Genomic DNA, 16,841 nt, shown 5'->3' on the forward strand with positions numbered 1-16,841 from the left:
GGGTTTTGTTCCAGGGCCTCGCTGCTCTGATGCCCAGCTTCCCAGCGGGGATTTGCACCTTAGTTAAAGTGCATCCGGACACGTCTCCTGAGGGGAAGATGGGAACTTTCTGGGACAGAAAGTTATGGAAAAATAACAACATAATTGGAATATAACTTCTGTTTGGAGCTGTCAGCAGCCAGATGGTTCCAGCCAAATGTCAAGGCTGTGCTGCTTCTTCCAGGAGAGCTCTTGCAATTACTGTACTGATGGTGGGGAAAGTTAAAAAGACATGACTGAGCAGAAGTTGTACTTTTTTACCTTTATAGAGCTGCAAGAAAATACGCTTCTGTACATCAGCCTGAGACTGTCTTGTGGTCTTTCATTTATCAGTTGCCAAGGCAACTCTGTATATTCCTGGACTGAGGCATAGAAATAGGAACACAAGCACATTCTCAGTGTGGGCAAGATATTGCAATGCACAGCAGCTCTTGCTGCCTCTGCTTGGAAGCATCCACAGAGACTTCAGGTTCTGCACTTTTCCTGTGGTTTATTGTTGCCCTACACCAGGGGAAAAATACGGGATCAGACCATTTGTTATGTTATGGGGATTGAAATGTCACTTGGCACTCAGTAGGCAAGTGGGAGACAATGTGAGGTTAATCACTGAATTACTCGTGTTTGATTCCCACTAGTATGGGTAGCTGGCCTGGTAATAGGATGCAGTTTCCCTACGTGAGGCATTTAACACAGTGTTCGTTAGAGGTGCTGGAGCTTTGCTCCTCCGCAGGCAGCTGGTGTACGGATGGGTCTGAGCCATGTAGGTATGGATCTGAGCTGGTTGTTCACGTGCCCAGGAATCCAGTTCCCTGTTCAAGTAGGGAGCTGAGCAATTACGATATTAATTAATCCAACCATTAAAGCCTTTTTGCTTTTTTCTCCTCGCTTCGCAGCGCACAGATGTCTTCGGGACATTCAGTGGCTGTGATGGGCATTGACTTCACCCTGCGGTACTTCTACAAGGTTCTCATGGACCTGCTCCCCGTTTGTAACCAAGACGGAGGAAACAAAATCAGGTAAGCCTTTCCGTTCAGGTAACACTTGTCCCCAGTGGTTTTTCATTTTATTCTATATTTGACCAGGTGACCTAGAGGTACCTTCCACCCTGTCTTACTCTGGGATTCTGTTACTGTTAATACGCATGCTCTGATTTGCACTAGAACTTGTGCTGGTTCTCATACAGATTATTATATTATACAGTTTGATTCTGAGCAATAAATACATAATAATTTAAGATCATGAGCTAAGAAAACAGTCTGCAGTAATACAAAATAAAAGGAAGATAACTGATTTCCATTTGTTATATTTAGGCTTCACTGAAATCTTGGGGGGGGGGGGGGGGAGACCGATAGTTTTCATTAAATGATCACGCTGCCTTCCTCTTCTGTTTGTTTTGATTTGGGTTTGTTCTAGATACCTCCCTTCTGGAACACTGACCAAACAAGTTGTTGTGAGCAGTGATTATTCACGTGTAATAACATTATATTAGATCTAGTTATTTCAACTATGATTATTAAAATAGGCCACTATTATATTAAATAAAAATACCTAGCACAGCACTAGTTGTAAAAGGTCCAATTTTAGTTTGACCTAAGTGCATCTAATTGTTCCTCCTCCCTTGGTCATCTTTGAAGAATCACATGGGGGGGAGGTTGTAGTTTGGATCTGGAGTAACTTGATAATGTAGTTGGGGCATTGTTGTTTCTTAAATCTTGCATTTGGGAAGGGAAGTGGTTTTCTGTCATCCTTCCAGTTATTTTCTGGTTTGGTTTGGATGTTTTTTGTGTATCTTATTACATTTAAAAAGCATATCAGGATTTCTGGTTTGGCATTCTTTCTTTTTTTTTTTTTTTTTCTTCTCCAGTTTATTCTTTACTTTATTCTGTTCCTGTATTCCCTAAATCAGGATTTTCAAGTATATCATTAAATGCTTTGTTTAGACCATTCTAATGTAGAAGCTGGATCTAATGCTTACAGCCTTTGCATAAATGCTTGCAGGTATCAGGGGATATCAATTGTAACTATTTGGCAGGCATTTGTTTGTTTTTAAATGCATCTCTACAAAGGTTTTCTCTGCAGTCAGTCTGGGGTAATCACTAGTTCTCCTGTTTCCTTTAACATCTTTTAGGAAAAAAATAGAAGACACCATCCCCAACATGAATTCCTAATGCAAAACCCCAAAAGATCGAGGGAGTAAAGATAAACATATAAATGAAAACCAAGAAAAAAAACTATGAAATGTTTTCATGACTCCTTTGGGCAGTGTCGGGCAGCCGCGTTGCCCTCCTCCCATCTCCCTTGTGCCGGCAGCGACCCTGCACAGCTCCCCAGCCTTCCCAGCGCCGTGTCTGTGGCTATGGAAACACAGAGCCCAGGGCTGCTGCGGGCAGGGCAGGCTCCAGCCTCACAGCGTGCTGCTGTCTGGGTGGGGGCACGCATGGGGCATCGCTTCCCTGAGACCACACAGGAAACTAACGGGAATTGCTGCAAAGGGAGAGGAAAGGTTGGGGAGGCTGCGAGTGAAACACGTGATTGCTCTCTGTTAAGATTTAATTCTAAAGCAGGACGTCATTAAATGAGTGTGAAACCTCTGTTTAATCAGTAACACAGTCGATTAATAAACTCTTAAACCTTTCCGAGTTCAGTATGCTTCCTTTAGTTCAGGACCTTTCCGGATCAGACATGACCATGCACCGATCGGTTTCCCTTTTTGTTTCTAACCAGTTCAGTTTTCAAGTTCTCCATAGCCCAGGCTTGCAGCGGCAGTAACAGGCTTAAAAGCTTCAGGGAGATGCTGATGCAGCCTTCAAAACTGTTTTCCAGTGAATTTGTTTAATGGCCCTGTTATTTTAGTAATGGGAAGCCCTTAAGAGCTCTTCCTCCAGCTGGAAATTGGAGATGGTGTTTTATTGCACCGTGTTCCTGTAATGCCCGAGGAAGCCTAACAGGAGACTGACAGCTCTGTTTGTCGCGGGCAGGTGCTTTATCATGGAGGACAGGGGGTACCTCGTGGCACACCCAACCCTCATCGATCCCAAAGGACACGCGCCAGTAGAGCAGCAGCATATTACGCACAAGGTTTGGCTCCTTTTTTCTTGATCTCTTCCTCCCTTTTCTAACCTCTGGGGTGACGAGGACTGTAGAGACGTCACTGCTCATACCTGATTTAAAAGGCATAAAATGCTGCGTTTCTCACTCAGGAGCCGTTGGTAGCAAATGACATTCTTAACCACCCAAACTTCGTGAAGAAAAACCTCTGCAACAGCTTCAGTGACAGAACAGTTCAGCGGTTTTATAAATTCAATACCAGCTTAGTGGTAAGTGTGTTGGTTTTTTTTATTATTATTTATTTATTTTGCTTTTGAGCATGCATTGGTTGGGTTGGGTTTCTTTTGGTGGAAACACAAATCCTTGCCAGGATCAGCAGACATGAGTCTAAGCCAGCCTTCTGTGTGGATTGGCCTCTGTTCACCCTCTCCAAACACGAAATCAGTGATCTGAACCACACAAACAGTTCTCACATGAGAAGTCAGTTGACACACAAGGGATTATGGATGGCCAGCTGTGGTTGATGTCAGCAAAGTTTAGGCCAGCATCAGGAAAACGAGAGAGGTTTGCTAGGCAAGCAGGCAAATGCATTTGGTGGTGCAATGTGCGCAAGCATTTCCAGGTTATCACTTGTCAAACTGCAGGCTGGAGACCTGAATTCCTCTCGTGTTCAGCCGTGCTTCGAGGTCCAAGCCAGGGGCTGTCATCTCTCACTGCGTGGTGAACGCTGACTGCAGTGTAACAGATCCACCCTTGCAAGATTACTGCAGAATTATTCAAAAGATGTTAAGCTCTGTGGGAGAAGTTGCTTTTCAAATAATACTTCTCAATTATTAATGAGAAGGTGGGAAATGAGTGTCAAAAATATTTGAAAGTTATGTCAGAACACATTGATTTGTGTCAGGTAGGCTTAAACATTTCCCCCACATTTGAAATGCAAAGCAAAAAGCAGGTTACTCGAGAGGAAATTGTATAGGACAGAGCAAAACCTTAAGATTGTGCTGTGCAAATCGGAATCAGAAATTAGCCTGCCTACCAAATAGATCGCAGCTGTACAGTGCTGTGGTGTATGGGTTCTTTATGTACGTGTGCCAGCAAGTTTTCAACAAGTCGTGATGGTGCCTCCCCGTCAGAGCTGAGCCTCGTAGCGGAGGTCACGGAGAGCTGGCACAGTGGGACGGGTGGGGTGAGCGGTGCCACGGAGTGAAACGTAACCTGCTGTCAGCGGGATGTCAGGCTCAGCCCCGCCGCTGCATCTCATGATGTTTACAAGCTAAGCATCTTTTTTCTATCTTCATCAAAGTCTTTCCACCCAGTAGCAGCTTGGAAGATGTGCAGAACTCAACAGGTTGAAGAACAACTTCATAAGTCTCTTATTTGGAAAGGCAGCTCTCCCATGCATTTTTGTTCCCTCGGCTTTGTGTGTTTCCATGCAAGGGGGGAAACATTCAGCTCCGTAAAGAACAGGTTTCTTGGTATACCATTAACACAGCTTTTTTTTTTTTTTTTTTTTTTTTCTAGGGAGATCTGACAAACCTTGTCCACGGTAGTCACTGCTCCAAGTACAGGCTGACGAGGATACCGGGCACCAATGCCTTCGTGGGAATCGTCAACGAGACCTGCGACTCGCTTGCTTTCTGTGCCTGCAGCATGGTGGACAGGCTCTGTCTGAACTGCCACAGGTCAGCTGGAGATCTGATAGGAGTGGGCTAGTCCAGGCGTTTTGTAAAGTTTATAAAAAGTTTTTTTTAAAACGTGTTTATTTTATAACCTAAGTGAAAATATGCAGTGCAAAACTCAAGAGAAAGCTAGTTAATTTACTCGTGCTGCTTGTAGGGGGTCATGGTGGTTTAGCATTCCTTTAGTCCTTTAATCCATTCTGTCACTGTATTAAGAGTAGTTTGTTCTTGCCATGTTTGTAAGAGGGGGTGAGAGAAGAAGGGGCACTGAACAGCGTTTTCAGTGGCGAGCAGTCCTGCAGCTGCACTGTGGGGTTAAAATTCGCGAGCTGCCTGATGCATTGTTTTTGTTTTCTGCCTCTGAAGAATGGAGCAGAACGAATGCGAATGCCCGTGCGAGTGCCCTCTGGAGGTAAACGAGTGTACTGGCAACCTCACCAACGCCGAAAGCAGGTGAGGACAAATGTTCTGTCTCATGGGACAAAAGTTAACAAAAATGAGTGTTTGTACATGCAACTAGCAGGTGGTACAGGAGAGAATATACAGTATGTTTTAGGATATTTAAGCAAATGACAATGTAGTAGGTCAAATGATGGTTTTCATGGATTGTTACTTGACCACTTCTTATGTTACAATGCCTTACTTTTTGCCCCAATATAGGAATCCTAGTTGTGAAGTGCATCAGGAGCCAATGACTTTCACAGCAATTGATCCCAGCCTCCAGGATGCTCTCCCACAGTGCATTAACACGCAGTGCAATCAGAGGACAGAGAGCGGGTAAAGTGCAGTTCTCCCTTTCTGAAGATACACAGTGTTCTTGACATAATTGCTATTATTCCTTTAAGTGAAAATAGTTCCTCCTTACATGGTTTGAAGGAAGAAAAAAGGAAATATGATACCAGAATGAGATATTATAGCAAACACCAAGGATGACATTATCTTGTAGTGCAGGAACACAAGGCTTCACTCTTTCTGTCTGAGTCACATAACACCATTAATAACAAACAAATGGCTTTCCAGTCACACTTCATGACTCTGAAGAACTGAGGGTTGTGCAAGTACAACATTTGCTGTTGAAAGGACAAATTCTTCTTTTTAGCAAAACAGATAGTACTGCTATGTTTGTCTGCCTTCTGGAGGGCTATGTGGACTGAAGTGTTCACAGAAAGGAGACAATACATTAACAGTGGTGACTTTGGAGCATGCTAGCAATGTTAGCTGCCTGTCAGCTTCCTGTGTCTCTGTTCTACTCTTGGCATTTTGTGGAGATGCTTGAGGGCTTATTTAGTTTTTGCCAGTTTTGAGTGGTCTCTAGGGAACTGAGATTGCTAGAACACATCACGCTCTGACCAGACTTTTCCAAATCCTTTCTTCTGTCTTCTAAAGGATTGCAGAAAAGGGGTGGATCTGTAGTCAGACTTCACTATGCTGAGAAGCGTCTTATTGGACGAGTTACAAATAGGAAGTTCTCCCTTTGCTCGACGCGAGGGAGGGAGGAAAAAAAAAAACACAAATCAAACAGGCTTGGAAGCTCAAGATACAGCTTCCCTGTATAAATAACCTTGTTCTACCTGACCATTTTAGTGAGAAATTCTTGTGGGCAAATGTTACACAATGTGAGAGGAGAGTTTACAGATGCCTTTGGCCTCCCTTTGTCTCGTGATTCTAAAATAGGCTGAGCTGTGTCAAATGAAAAGTTCTGGACTTGGCAGTAAATGTCGCTTTCTTTCATTCTTATTTTTCAGGGATTGCTTTGGTGTCTTGGACTGTGAGTGGTGTATGGTAGACAGCGATGGGAAGACCCATCTGGATAAGTCCTATTGTGCCCCGCAGAAGGAATGCTTTGGTGGCATTGTGGGAGCCAAGAGCCCCTATGTGGATGACCTGGGAGCAATAGGTAACTCTCCTTCTGAACAGTCGCTACATTAACTCTTTCCATTCGGTAGCATACCCTTTCAATGTCAGAGCATGCTCCAAGTTAACAGAATCACAGAATGGTTTGGGTTGGAAGGGACCTTAAAGATCATCCGATTCCATCTCTAGTCACGAGACGTTGATTTAAACCTTTCTGCAGAGCGTTTATGTTTTTTTTCCCCCTATGTTTTGTGCCTTTTGATTTAGGAGATGAGGTCATCACTCTGAACATGATCAAAAGTGCACCAGTCGGGCCAGTGGCTGGAGGCATTATGGGCTGCATCATGGTGCTTGTCCTAGCAGTATACGCCTATCGCCACCAGATACATCGGAGGAGTCACCAGCACATGTCACCTTTGGCTGCACAGGGTGAGCTGATAACTGTTGAGAGAAGTAGTAGATACGGGAATTGAAAGCTGAAAACAACAACAAAATCTTTTTTCTTGGTTTTGTTTCTCCCCTCAATGCTTCACACCATTGTATTTCTCTCTTGCCAGCCTCTGTAAAAGGTCACGTCCAGGGTGCTTGTGTATTGCTGCCCTCTTCTGGGTGTAGTCCAACCTGCTGCCTCCAGAGGAAATTCTGCCCAAAAAACTCAAAAGCATTTCCTATCAGGAAGCTGAAGTTATGATTTTTCCAGAGTTAAAATGATAAGCCCAAGTTCACAGCTTTGAGGGCCTCGTCATAGCACGCTGGTCAAATATGTTTATTTCTGCACTGGAGTGATGATTTGGGGAGTATTACAGTTCTCACACCCATTCTGTTTGGGCTGTTTGGGACGTGTTTGTTTTTTATTTATATCCCTGCTTCTGTTCCACGTGATGTTCTTGAGATCACAGACATCAAAGAGGCCAAACAGAGCAAAATCCTTTCTTCTGTGGCTGCCTGGGCAGGGCATAGAAGCTTTTCTGGAATCACGGAGCCCTTATAAACTTGTGATGAGAGGATAGTTTTGTTACAAAGGCACTGAAGTCTGAGAGACAAAACTGTGTTTGGGAGAAATGTTGTTGAGAAGTGATGGTGGTTAGAAAGTTACAGAGAGGAGAGTGTGATTGGTGCTAATTACCTGTATATTTGATTACCCTGTCTACATTTTGCATCAGTTTCCTTTCTATAAAGACTGTTCCATTCAGGGCTGTGGGGTGTATCAATTTCATGATATCCCTATGCCCCATCTATCTTGGAAACAGCACACCAAGCTGCATCTCTTCAAACAATAATACAAAGTGATTCCACTATAATACCAGGGTAACAACCATTAGTAAGTTGATCCAAAATTTTTCTCTTAACAGTTGCATTTTTCTGTTTGTAATGGTGTGTAGAAATGTCAGTGCGTATGTCGAACCTGGAAAATGATAGGGACGAGAGAGACGATGACAGCCATGAAGACAGAGGAATCAGTAAGTACCAAATCACTTCTCTGTCAAAAATATTAAAGTAAATGAGCTATTTGTTTTCTTAATAAGTTAAATTTTTTAAAAAAAGGAAACTCCATGCTGATTAGCAGTAGAAAATGGCTGGACAATGTTTTAACTAAGTTGTAACTTCCAGTGTTCCTCCAGTCTCATGATGAAAAGTTGCATTTATTCTTTTTAAAAGACTGTAATCTCAACTGTGTGGAGGAGGTTTTTCTCTTTTGCCCCCCATCATGACCATTTCCAGCAGCAGCTGAGCTGCAGCTTAGAAATTACAATTGTGACAATACGCAAAAGGTATGCAAAGCTGCTACCTTTGTTCAGCCTTGGCAAGGAGCGGCCAAGTCTAGCATGTACCTTCAACAAATGTGTCAGCAAATCTTACTTGCATTGAATTTGGGGTGCTCGTTCTTCTTTGTCAGTAAAAGTGGCACTTCGAATGTAATGCTGCTGTATTGTAAAATGTCACAGGTGTACCTATACATTTTGGGAGAGCTCCAGATTCAGACCGGATCCCTGCCTCTGATCCCTCACTAAAACAACACCTAAGATTTGAAGCTCTGTCAACGCTTACGGATTGAAAAAATAAAAATACCTGAGCTTCATGGCTTGCATCTGCTGTTTTTCCAAGTCCTTTCTTTAGCACGGATAAGTTAATACTGTAATTTCTTTCAAGTTGATGAGGTTGATGAGTTTGGATCTTGATCTATCCCACATTTAGATACCACCTCTTTACTTCCAGTCTTCTGTCACTTAACAGTCTTGAGTCTTAATAGTAGTATTTGAGTAGAATTAGTTTGCAGAAAGCCTGTTTCACTGTGCCTGATTTGTCCTACTGATAAAATTCGGTAAAATACTTTTATGGAAGTCAGTTCCATTTCTTTTTCTCCCCCAGTCAGTAACACTCGATTCATCGCAGCGGTAATAGAGCGGCACGCCCACAGCCCGGAACGCAGACGCCGATACTGGGGTCGATCAGGAACGGAGAGTGACCACGGTAATGCCTTAAAATCACCATCCTAATTACAGGTTAATGGTTGTGGTTATTCAGATGTCTAGCATGTTGCAGATAAGGCTGCCAAAAAAAACCAAAACACCTTTGCACATTATTGCTACACAGTTAAACAGTTTTGACACCCTTCAGCAAATGATGCTGTCCAACGAAGGAGCTGTTTTTGTCAGAGCAGTCGTGTATGAGCAGCTAAACGCTGTGCTCTCCCTATCTGATCCTTGGGTTCTGCTAGCTTCGCTGGGTGACCAGAATTCAGACTAACAGAAATGTTGCTACACTTACCACCCTGGTTTTCCACTGCCGACCCTAACAATCCAGATGTTCAGGTGAGATAATAAACCTCTCCTACTCAATGAGAGAAACAAACCCCTTGCAATCAAGTCAGCATCTCTGCTGCTTTTTGTCTTTGGGACATGCATGCCTTTCATAAAGTTCTAGCAACGTGCTGGATGCCTGCATTTGCCAGGGTAAAGTAAGCATGGATTAGAGGTCAGTGACTCAGGTGCCTCCTTAGCCTTTCTGTTGCACATTCAGTCAATATCATCACCACAGAGGGCATCTTATGTCACCGTTAAGCAAATATCAACATCAACTGTGTACATGGATAGCAGTGAAGGGTGTTCATCCTTGTATGGCTGTTCCACACATACACACTGTTTAGGTTCAGAGAATTTTGATACATCTATCGTGCCCTGAGGCTAATTAAGTCTTAAAAGCAGTTAGAAGGGTGTTGTGCTGTTGACTCATGAGGAGGGCTTAATAGACGTTAAGAGAAGGTTGGACAAGGCAGTCTGCTACAGACAACAGCCTGCCATAGTGGGTGTCAGTTCTCTGGAAGACCCATTCAATTTTAAGACAGTGGCTGCACTAATGGAATTACTGATGGACAGGAAACCTCAGTGCCAAAACCGTGCTATGGGAATGAACAGATGTCTGAGAGACAATCTTGCTTTAGGAGGCATTATCCAGGATTTGGGGTCTGATTACCTATGCTGTGCTGAGACAGATTTGCTAGACTAATGCTCCTTTTGCTCCATTTCTTGTAGTCTCAGCAAATCCTTGCCATCTTTCCTCATTAACATGTGAGGGTTAGCAGGGTTGCTGTCTACCTGCCTCTGGAATGTGCATTTCTGTTTTTAGTCTGTAATCTTCAGAGATTGAAGTCTTCTGCCCAGTCTTCTCCCCCAGTTCTTCTCTGCCAACCAGAAGCCATGACTCAGACCATGGAATCGTAGAATTGTTCAGGTTGGAAAAGACCTCTAAGATCATCCAACCTTTAACCTAGTACTAAAGTCTACCACCAAACCATGCTACTAAGTTCTAAATCTACACGTTTCTTGAAGACCACCTCCAGGGATGGTGACTCGTCACAGTGAGAACCAACTTCAGCTACTTAGCCTGGTATTTCTTAACACGCTGCTTCTAGGTGGCTCAAGCCAAAAACTTGACATGCGCAGAAACACGAGGAGTTCTTCAGCTCTTAGCCAAAGTTTTCTCGGAAGGATTATTATTCTAACTAAAGCAAGATCTTCAGAGAAGAAAACTTTTGTTTGCGTTTCTGCATGTAGAAATACTGAGGTGTTTTTGTTGGGGACACTGCAAACTGGTTTTGAGTGGTAACAGCTGGTGTCAGTGGTAAATGCAAACCTCATAGTAACTACTAGCACCTGCTCCAAAAGAAAGGGGCAGGTCCAAAGGACCTGTTACAGGACAGCTTCCCCACTGCAAAAGCACAGTCTTGCAACAGCTAGCTGTTAGCTAACTCTCTAGTGATGTAATTTCCCTAGGATAACCCGGTTGAATGCAGTGCCTCCTCACTCAGAAAAATGGCTAATCTGGTTTGTTTTTGTTTTACCTTCTCAGGCTTCGGTAGCAGGTTATTTTAGCCAAGGAAAAGCCTCAAGTTAATTGTGCTGTGTGTGCATGCTTATCTGGAAGAGTCAGAACTATTTGGCTTAATGGGACTGTGTGAAACACTCCCATGTGGATTCGGTAGATTTCTTCAACGGTGTAGAAAGATCACCAGCATTGAAAACATATGCTTGGTTTCTGCAAATAGACCACTAATAGGTGATAAGTGTTCTTTCACTTTTAAAAAATACAGCGTTGTGATTCAATATAATACAGCAAGATGATCTGAGTAAGTTTTGCTGCTTCCAGACACACAAGTTGGGGGTCCTTACTAGGAAAGGTGCAGCTTGATAGTAACAGAGGTAGTGGTAGTAGAGCCCCCTTACTTCTTGTCAGTTTGTAAAATCCAAGTAATATTTTAAAAGATATCATCCCCGCCCCACACCCAAAAAACCTTCTACTATGTTTTGTTTTTAAATTCAGTGCTAGCCATTCTACCATAACAAACTGTCGAATGCACAGTTGGTTTTGCTGCTAGGTGTTGTACAGGTGATAGGTTCCAAGCATGGTGACAGGAGAAGGGGTGCATTTTGTAATTACAGGAGAAGGTGGGTTTTTGTCTTGTTTTCTTTTAATGGAGGCAACTACTTTTTTATTCTCTAAAGCACCAGCTGTGCCTGGTTCCATGCAGGACGTGGCAGTCAGCGCTGTGGATGTTGACCTTTTAGTCTGCTCTGAATTCTCAGCCCTGCTGTTTTATGTTCCAGGCTACAGCACTATGAGTCCTCAGGAAGACAGTGAAAATCCTCCATGCAACAACGATCCGTTGTCAGCTGGTGTTGATGTTGGAAACCATGATGAAGACTTAGACCTGGATACCCCACCTCAAACAGCTGCCCTGCTGAGTCACAAGTTTCACCACTACCGTTTGCACCACCCAACTCTTCACCACAGCCACCATTTACAGGCCGCAGTCACGGTACACACTGTGGATGCAGAATGCTAATGAACAACAAAAGAAAGAAAACTGGTGAACAACGATCCATGCAGCACTGGGCAGCCTTGTTCTGTGCTTTTTACCAGGAACAATTTAGCTAACTTCCTGAGTAAATTGTTAGGCATAAAGCTTTACATTTTTATAAATGTAAGGTTGGCTCAGAACTGGAAGGGAAATGTGCTTGATGAATGGACCTGCCATAACATTTAATAAAACGGAGCAGGAGGCACATTAGACCTCCAAAAACAGGGATGCAAGTTTATACAGCAGCTGAAGCTTTGGAAGCCCTGTTATGCTGAGCCAAGAGAAGAGAGAGCTTAAAAGAGCCAGAGATGATTTGGTTTCCTTAACTGGAAGAGCAGAAAACTCTGCAGCTGACTAAAAAGGTGCCAGACAGAGAGGGCGGGGGAAAAGCCTGTCGGGTTCTCTGCAGTTTTTTTGCTTGTCGAAAGTTCGTTGCTCAGACAATTGCTGTATGGAACCTGGGACAATGCATCTCAAGATTTTTAAGTAAAGGATTATTTTTCTACTATTTATTGAACTTGAAACTCTGGGGGGAGGGAGAGGAGAAAACATGTTAGCAATTTTCAACAACTACCACATATATTCTCTGATGGTGAAGTGGTTCTTCTGAGGAAGACGTCTGTTTCTTATTAGCTGATATTCATCCACTGCCCCACTCTGCAAAAGGGAAAATGAAGAAGTAGTCTCTGACGTGTTTACATTATGAATGCTTTCTTCTCCACAATTGTTTTCTGTAAATTTTACAACCGGATTTACATTACAGTATTTTCTTCCTATTTGCAGAGGAGAAATCCTGTACTTTGTTACTAAAATTCTGAGAATTCTGCCCATAAATCTCTCCATCTTAACCTCTTTGGTCATCCTTAAAGGATTCCTTTTTTTAAAGTAACAAAGGGTTTATTTAGCTTTGGTTACCGGAGAATTCCAAATGAAATCTGTGCCATTTTTGTGTTTCTTTAGGAAACTGTCAGGATCAGAAGTAGGGATAAACCAGTGTTTTGTACAACTTGGGTTACTGTGGAAGGTATCTTTTTGAAATCATAATTATAAGCTGCTGCTGTTTGTCTGGAATTTAACATTGCTTGGTAATTCAAACGAAGATTAATCAATCTGTCTACAACACAGGGCATCATAATTATAAATTAGTTTTAAATCACAGTGTTGTACTTTAGATTCACATTTTGTGATTACAGTGATATAAAAACATTCTTGCACTGTGCATATGATAAACATCCATTTATATGTAGTTTTTTTAAATCACTTGTTTTAATTAATATGGTACTTAATACTGTATTATGTAAAAAAAAAATTGGTTCTTAAACATTACGGTAAAATAACTATATGTGTGATACCAGGATACCCCTTTATACTATGTATAAATTTAAAATCTCTAGTGAAATAAACTGTATATAACGTATAGTTCTGTGGATAACTGGCTAGATTGATATTATTTGGTCTCAATTTCCTTTAATTTTCTGGCTGAATGAGTGCTGCAGCAGGAATGAAGCATTTTATCAGGTTCCTCTTGGTTTTATCTTGAAAGATCTAAGCTTTACATATAAATGACAGTATGATGTATGATTTAATTTTTTTTTCTTTTTTTAGCCTGTTATTGTTTGGGAAGTGAATAATTTTGAAGTGGTCAGTGACTCTGTAGGCTCACCGAAGCTAATTGTTTATTTTTTCTTATGTGTTACTGCAAAGTCAGATGCATTGGATTTGTCATTCTGCTGTGTTTTGTGTAAGAAGGGGTTGTGTTTGTTTTTTTTTTTCATTTGGTTGTTGTTTTTTTTGCTGAGACAGCTGTACAAATCTATTAAGCACCATTTTATGTTTTCAAAGGGCTGAATCTGATCTCCTGTAACAGTTTATGGTTCAATCTGTAGACCCAACTTGCTAGAATCTCCAATTTTGAATCCAAAATGACGCTGGCTGTTGGGCAGTGCACAAAGTGGTTGTTTTTTCAGGTTTGACTTTTAAAATAAAATGGATTTTCTTAATGTCACTGCTTGGCCAAACAAAAACATGCACAGCCAAGAGGCAAAATTTGTAAGCATGAAGGGAAAATAACTTTCAATGTGGAAACTGTTGAACTATGTGTAAGTTTAATAGAAGTTTGTGTAAAACACCAAGCAAAATGCTTTGTTGATGCGTCCTAGTCCTGCAGCACTCATAAAGGTGATTTCATTAAGGTTCAGAGGTAAATGAGATTTGAAGTTCTAGCCAGGACTTTATCTGCTTGAATCCATGAATGTAATAACAGAAGGCTTTCAGCCAAAAGTTGTTGCTACGTGACAGAAGTGTCCCCGGAATTTACCGACTTGTAAAACAGAATTTAAATTTTATCTTGTCCATCTACATGTGAAGGAATCTCACTGTGCTGTGCAAGTTCTTGAAATCAAGTATTTTCTCCCCAGTAATAGTTTTTTTTTTAGGGCAAGCAACATTAGAATTGTTCTCTTGCATATAATATAACAAAAAATAAAGAAAAGTGCACCTTTGGCTAGATCTGCACTTGCCTGCCTGCTCTGATGCCAGTCTTAATTTACACCAGGTAAGTTATGGAGCACGTCTGTAGTGCAAAACAAATCATTGAGTCCCTATCTAATTAAATAAGAGTGTTCTCAGATTGTATTGAATACATTATTAACCTTGCAATGTCCATACCCAGCCACATGGGCATATTCTGTACTTTTTTTAAGTGTAAGAAACCACAGTAGTTCAAAATGTTAGAAAGTAGTATGGAAACAAGCATATAAAGTGTAGAACACAATAGGTCAAAATACCTTTCTTAAAATCCAAGCAAAACCAAAATAATTACTTCCTTGACTAAAATACTGTTTCAGTGGAGAGATTGTGGTGGTGGTGGTGGTGTTAGAATTATGTGCTGGGCAGAAAGTGTGTGCAGTGCTCTCTGCAGCCCTGCCAGAAATTATCTGTTATAACGTTGCTCTTTGAACAGCTATCAAAAAGTCCAAGCCATCAAAAGCCCTTTGCCTTTATCTTGCTTTTTATTTTACCTTTATTTTTTTATGAGCCGCATCTCATCGCTGTTTCATCGCTTTTGTTCTAGGACATACAGACTGTTCCTGATTCATGGGGTCTGGACAGCCTTGCTTACGCCTGAAGTAATGAGAAGAGACGAAGCTGTTGCTATTAAGGAGTAATTAAGGAAAAAATACACATCTAGAGGTGTGTCAGGTCACAAATTCAAGTGCTGACAGCTAACCTTGTTACAGGAGGAATACATTTAACTCTGATAAGGACACTGCTGTTCATTGACATAGTCAAGGTTTCTAAGAAGCTGCATGATAGCACCACCAGTTTTATTGCAGGCACTGCCGCCGTGGCCTTCTCTCCCCGTAATTATTTTATTGTGTTGACTGAGGAACAAAATGAGCAGTTATTTGCCTGACATGGATTTGTATCCTGTATCTTCCTTACCTATAACTGGTAGATATCATGGCCATTGTTTTTTTTTACTTGTTTCATTTCTGAAACGTAATTGTCTTATTTTCCTGTATGTTTTCCTTCATTCTTCCAGGTAAAAAAAAAAAAAAAGTTGAAGTTTTTTTTCTGAGATTACAATGAGTTTTGCCTTTGGTTTGCATTCACTAGAGATAAATAGACTTAATGCTGTCAGTCTGGGAGCACTGCAGTGTATTGACTTTTCCTATACGTAACAAGCAGGTTATCCATCTACAAAACCAGTTAGCCTGCATAGAGATGGAAGCTGTTCACATGTTCAGAATACGCTGCTTCTAAATGAATTGAGACTCTTTTTTTAATTTGTTTACATTATTGTCTTGATAAAAATGTGATTTGGAAAGAAGAGTATGTTACGTTTGGCTCACGAACACTTTATAAGGCCACTTACACCATGAAATATTATCTTTACCCTTGCCCTTTGCAATGAGAGAGGACAGGCAAGAATTCATCAGATGTTCACATGGGCAGTAGTTATGACTATAACTGGACAAAATGAGATCTCTAGCTTTCAAAGACTTTATTCTGTAAAGGAACCCAGAAATGGTGATGAGGAGGGAAAGTATATTTGTCAGAGCAGAATTTATCGCACAGCTGGCACCAAATAGGGAAGAGGGGAGAAAATAGGGTGCAAAAGTCCTGGGTCGAGTTAAGAGAGTGCAGGTAATCCAAAAGGCTGTATGCAAGTATAAAGATTAGTTTGCAGCATTTGGAGCTCTTACATACCAATTCCATTTGTTTTCCAAAAAAGAATCCCAGCTCTGGCTGGGATTTTCAAAGGAGCCTGCCCTAAGCTTTCAACTCTTTTGTCATTCGGTGATGTTTGGAATATTAATCCCTCCAGCAGTTAATTTGGTAACTGTTAGTTTGTTTTTCTGTACGATGTCCCCTTTGCCATTGATCCTAACTATGAAAAAATAATAGAAATGTCAGAGTGTTTCACACTACTTATTTGCAGCGTGTCTCTGTGATGAGACGTAATTATTGTGTTTCCTTGATGTGCTCTGAACTGAGTCACGGAAGGACCTTGGCCCAGAAGGGCTTGTGTTCCTGAAGCCAAGGCTACAGTGGAATTCAGACACTCAAGTCCAAGAGTGAAGTCCTCCAAACCCTGCCTCGTTAGCAAAGTGCCAAACATAACTGGTATGTTGGCCAGTGCTTGCACAGAATTGCTGCCAGAAGAGCCTGATGCTTCCCTGCCCCTGCACGATTTACACTGCCTGCTTCGGATGGTGCTTTTCGAGGCTGGGGTACACAAAACCTCTGCTTGGAACTCGAAGGAGCCTGAATTGGCAGGAATTTAGAGCATATCCAGCACGATGTGAAGAGCAGTTTCCCAAAGTGACTTACTGACTTTGCATAGCAGCCTGCACCAG

The 16,841-nt window shown here is 41.8% G+C and overlaps 1 protein-coding gene across 2 annotated transcripts in view; it reads left to right on the forward strand.

The window, feature by feature from the left end:
* CACHD1 (cache domain containing 1) overlaps positions 1 to 15,592 on the forward strand; it is a 96,527-nt gene extending 80,935 nt beyond the window's left edge. The window contains exons 17-28 of one of the 2 annotated variants that reach the window (XM_082765905.1): positions 933 to 1,055; positions 3,018 to 3,117; positions 3,240 to 3,356; positions 4,609 to 4,769; positions 5,133 to 5,219; positions 5,427 to 5,543; positions 6,512 to 6,663; positions 6,888 to 7,049; positions 8,003 to 8,080; positions 8,991 to 9,092; positions 11,726 to 14,533; positions 15,053 to 15,592. In XM_082765905.1, coding sequence (XP_082622031.1) covers positions 933 to 1,055; positions 3,018 to 3,117; positions 3,240 to 3,356; positions 4,609 to 4,769; positions 5,133 to 5,219; positions 5,427 to 5,543; positions 6,512 to 6,663; positions 6,888 to 7,049; positions 8,003 to 8,080; positions 8,991 to 9,092; positions 11,726 to 11,964 — 1,438 coding nt within the window. In that variant the 3' untranslated portion in view covers positions 11,965 to 14,533; positions 15,053 to 15,592. Of the gene's footprint in view, positions 1 to 932; positions 1,056 to 3,017; positions 3,118 to 3,239; positions 3,357 to 4,608; positions 4,770 to 5,132; positions 5,220 to 5,426; positions 5,544 to 6,511; positions 6,664 to 6,887; positions 7,050 to 7,972; positions 8,081 to 8,990; positions 9,093 to 11,725; positions 14,534 to 15,052 lie in introns of those variants that run through there. The other variant, XM_082765906.1, reaches the window with a different exon arrangement.
* Positions 15,593 to 16,841: the final 1,249 nt, after the last annotated feature.

This window comes from Aythya marila (genome assembly GCF_965140915.1).
Source record: "Aythya marila genome assembly, chromosome: 8".
NCBI classification, from domain to species: Eukaryota; Metazoa; Chordata; class Aves; order Anseriformes; family Anatidae; genus Aythya; species Aythya marila.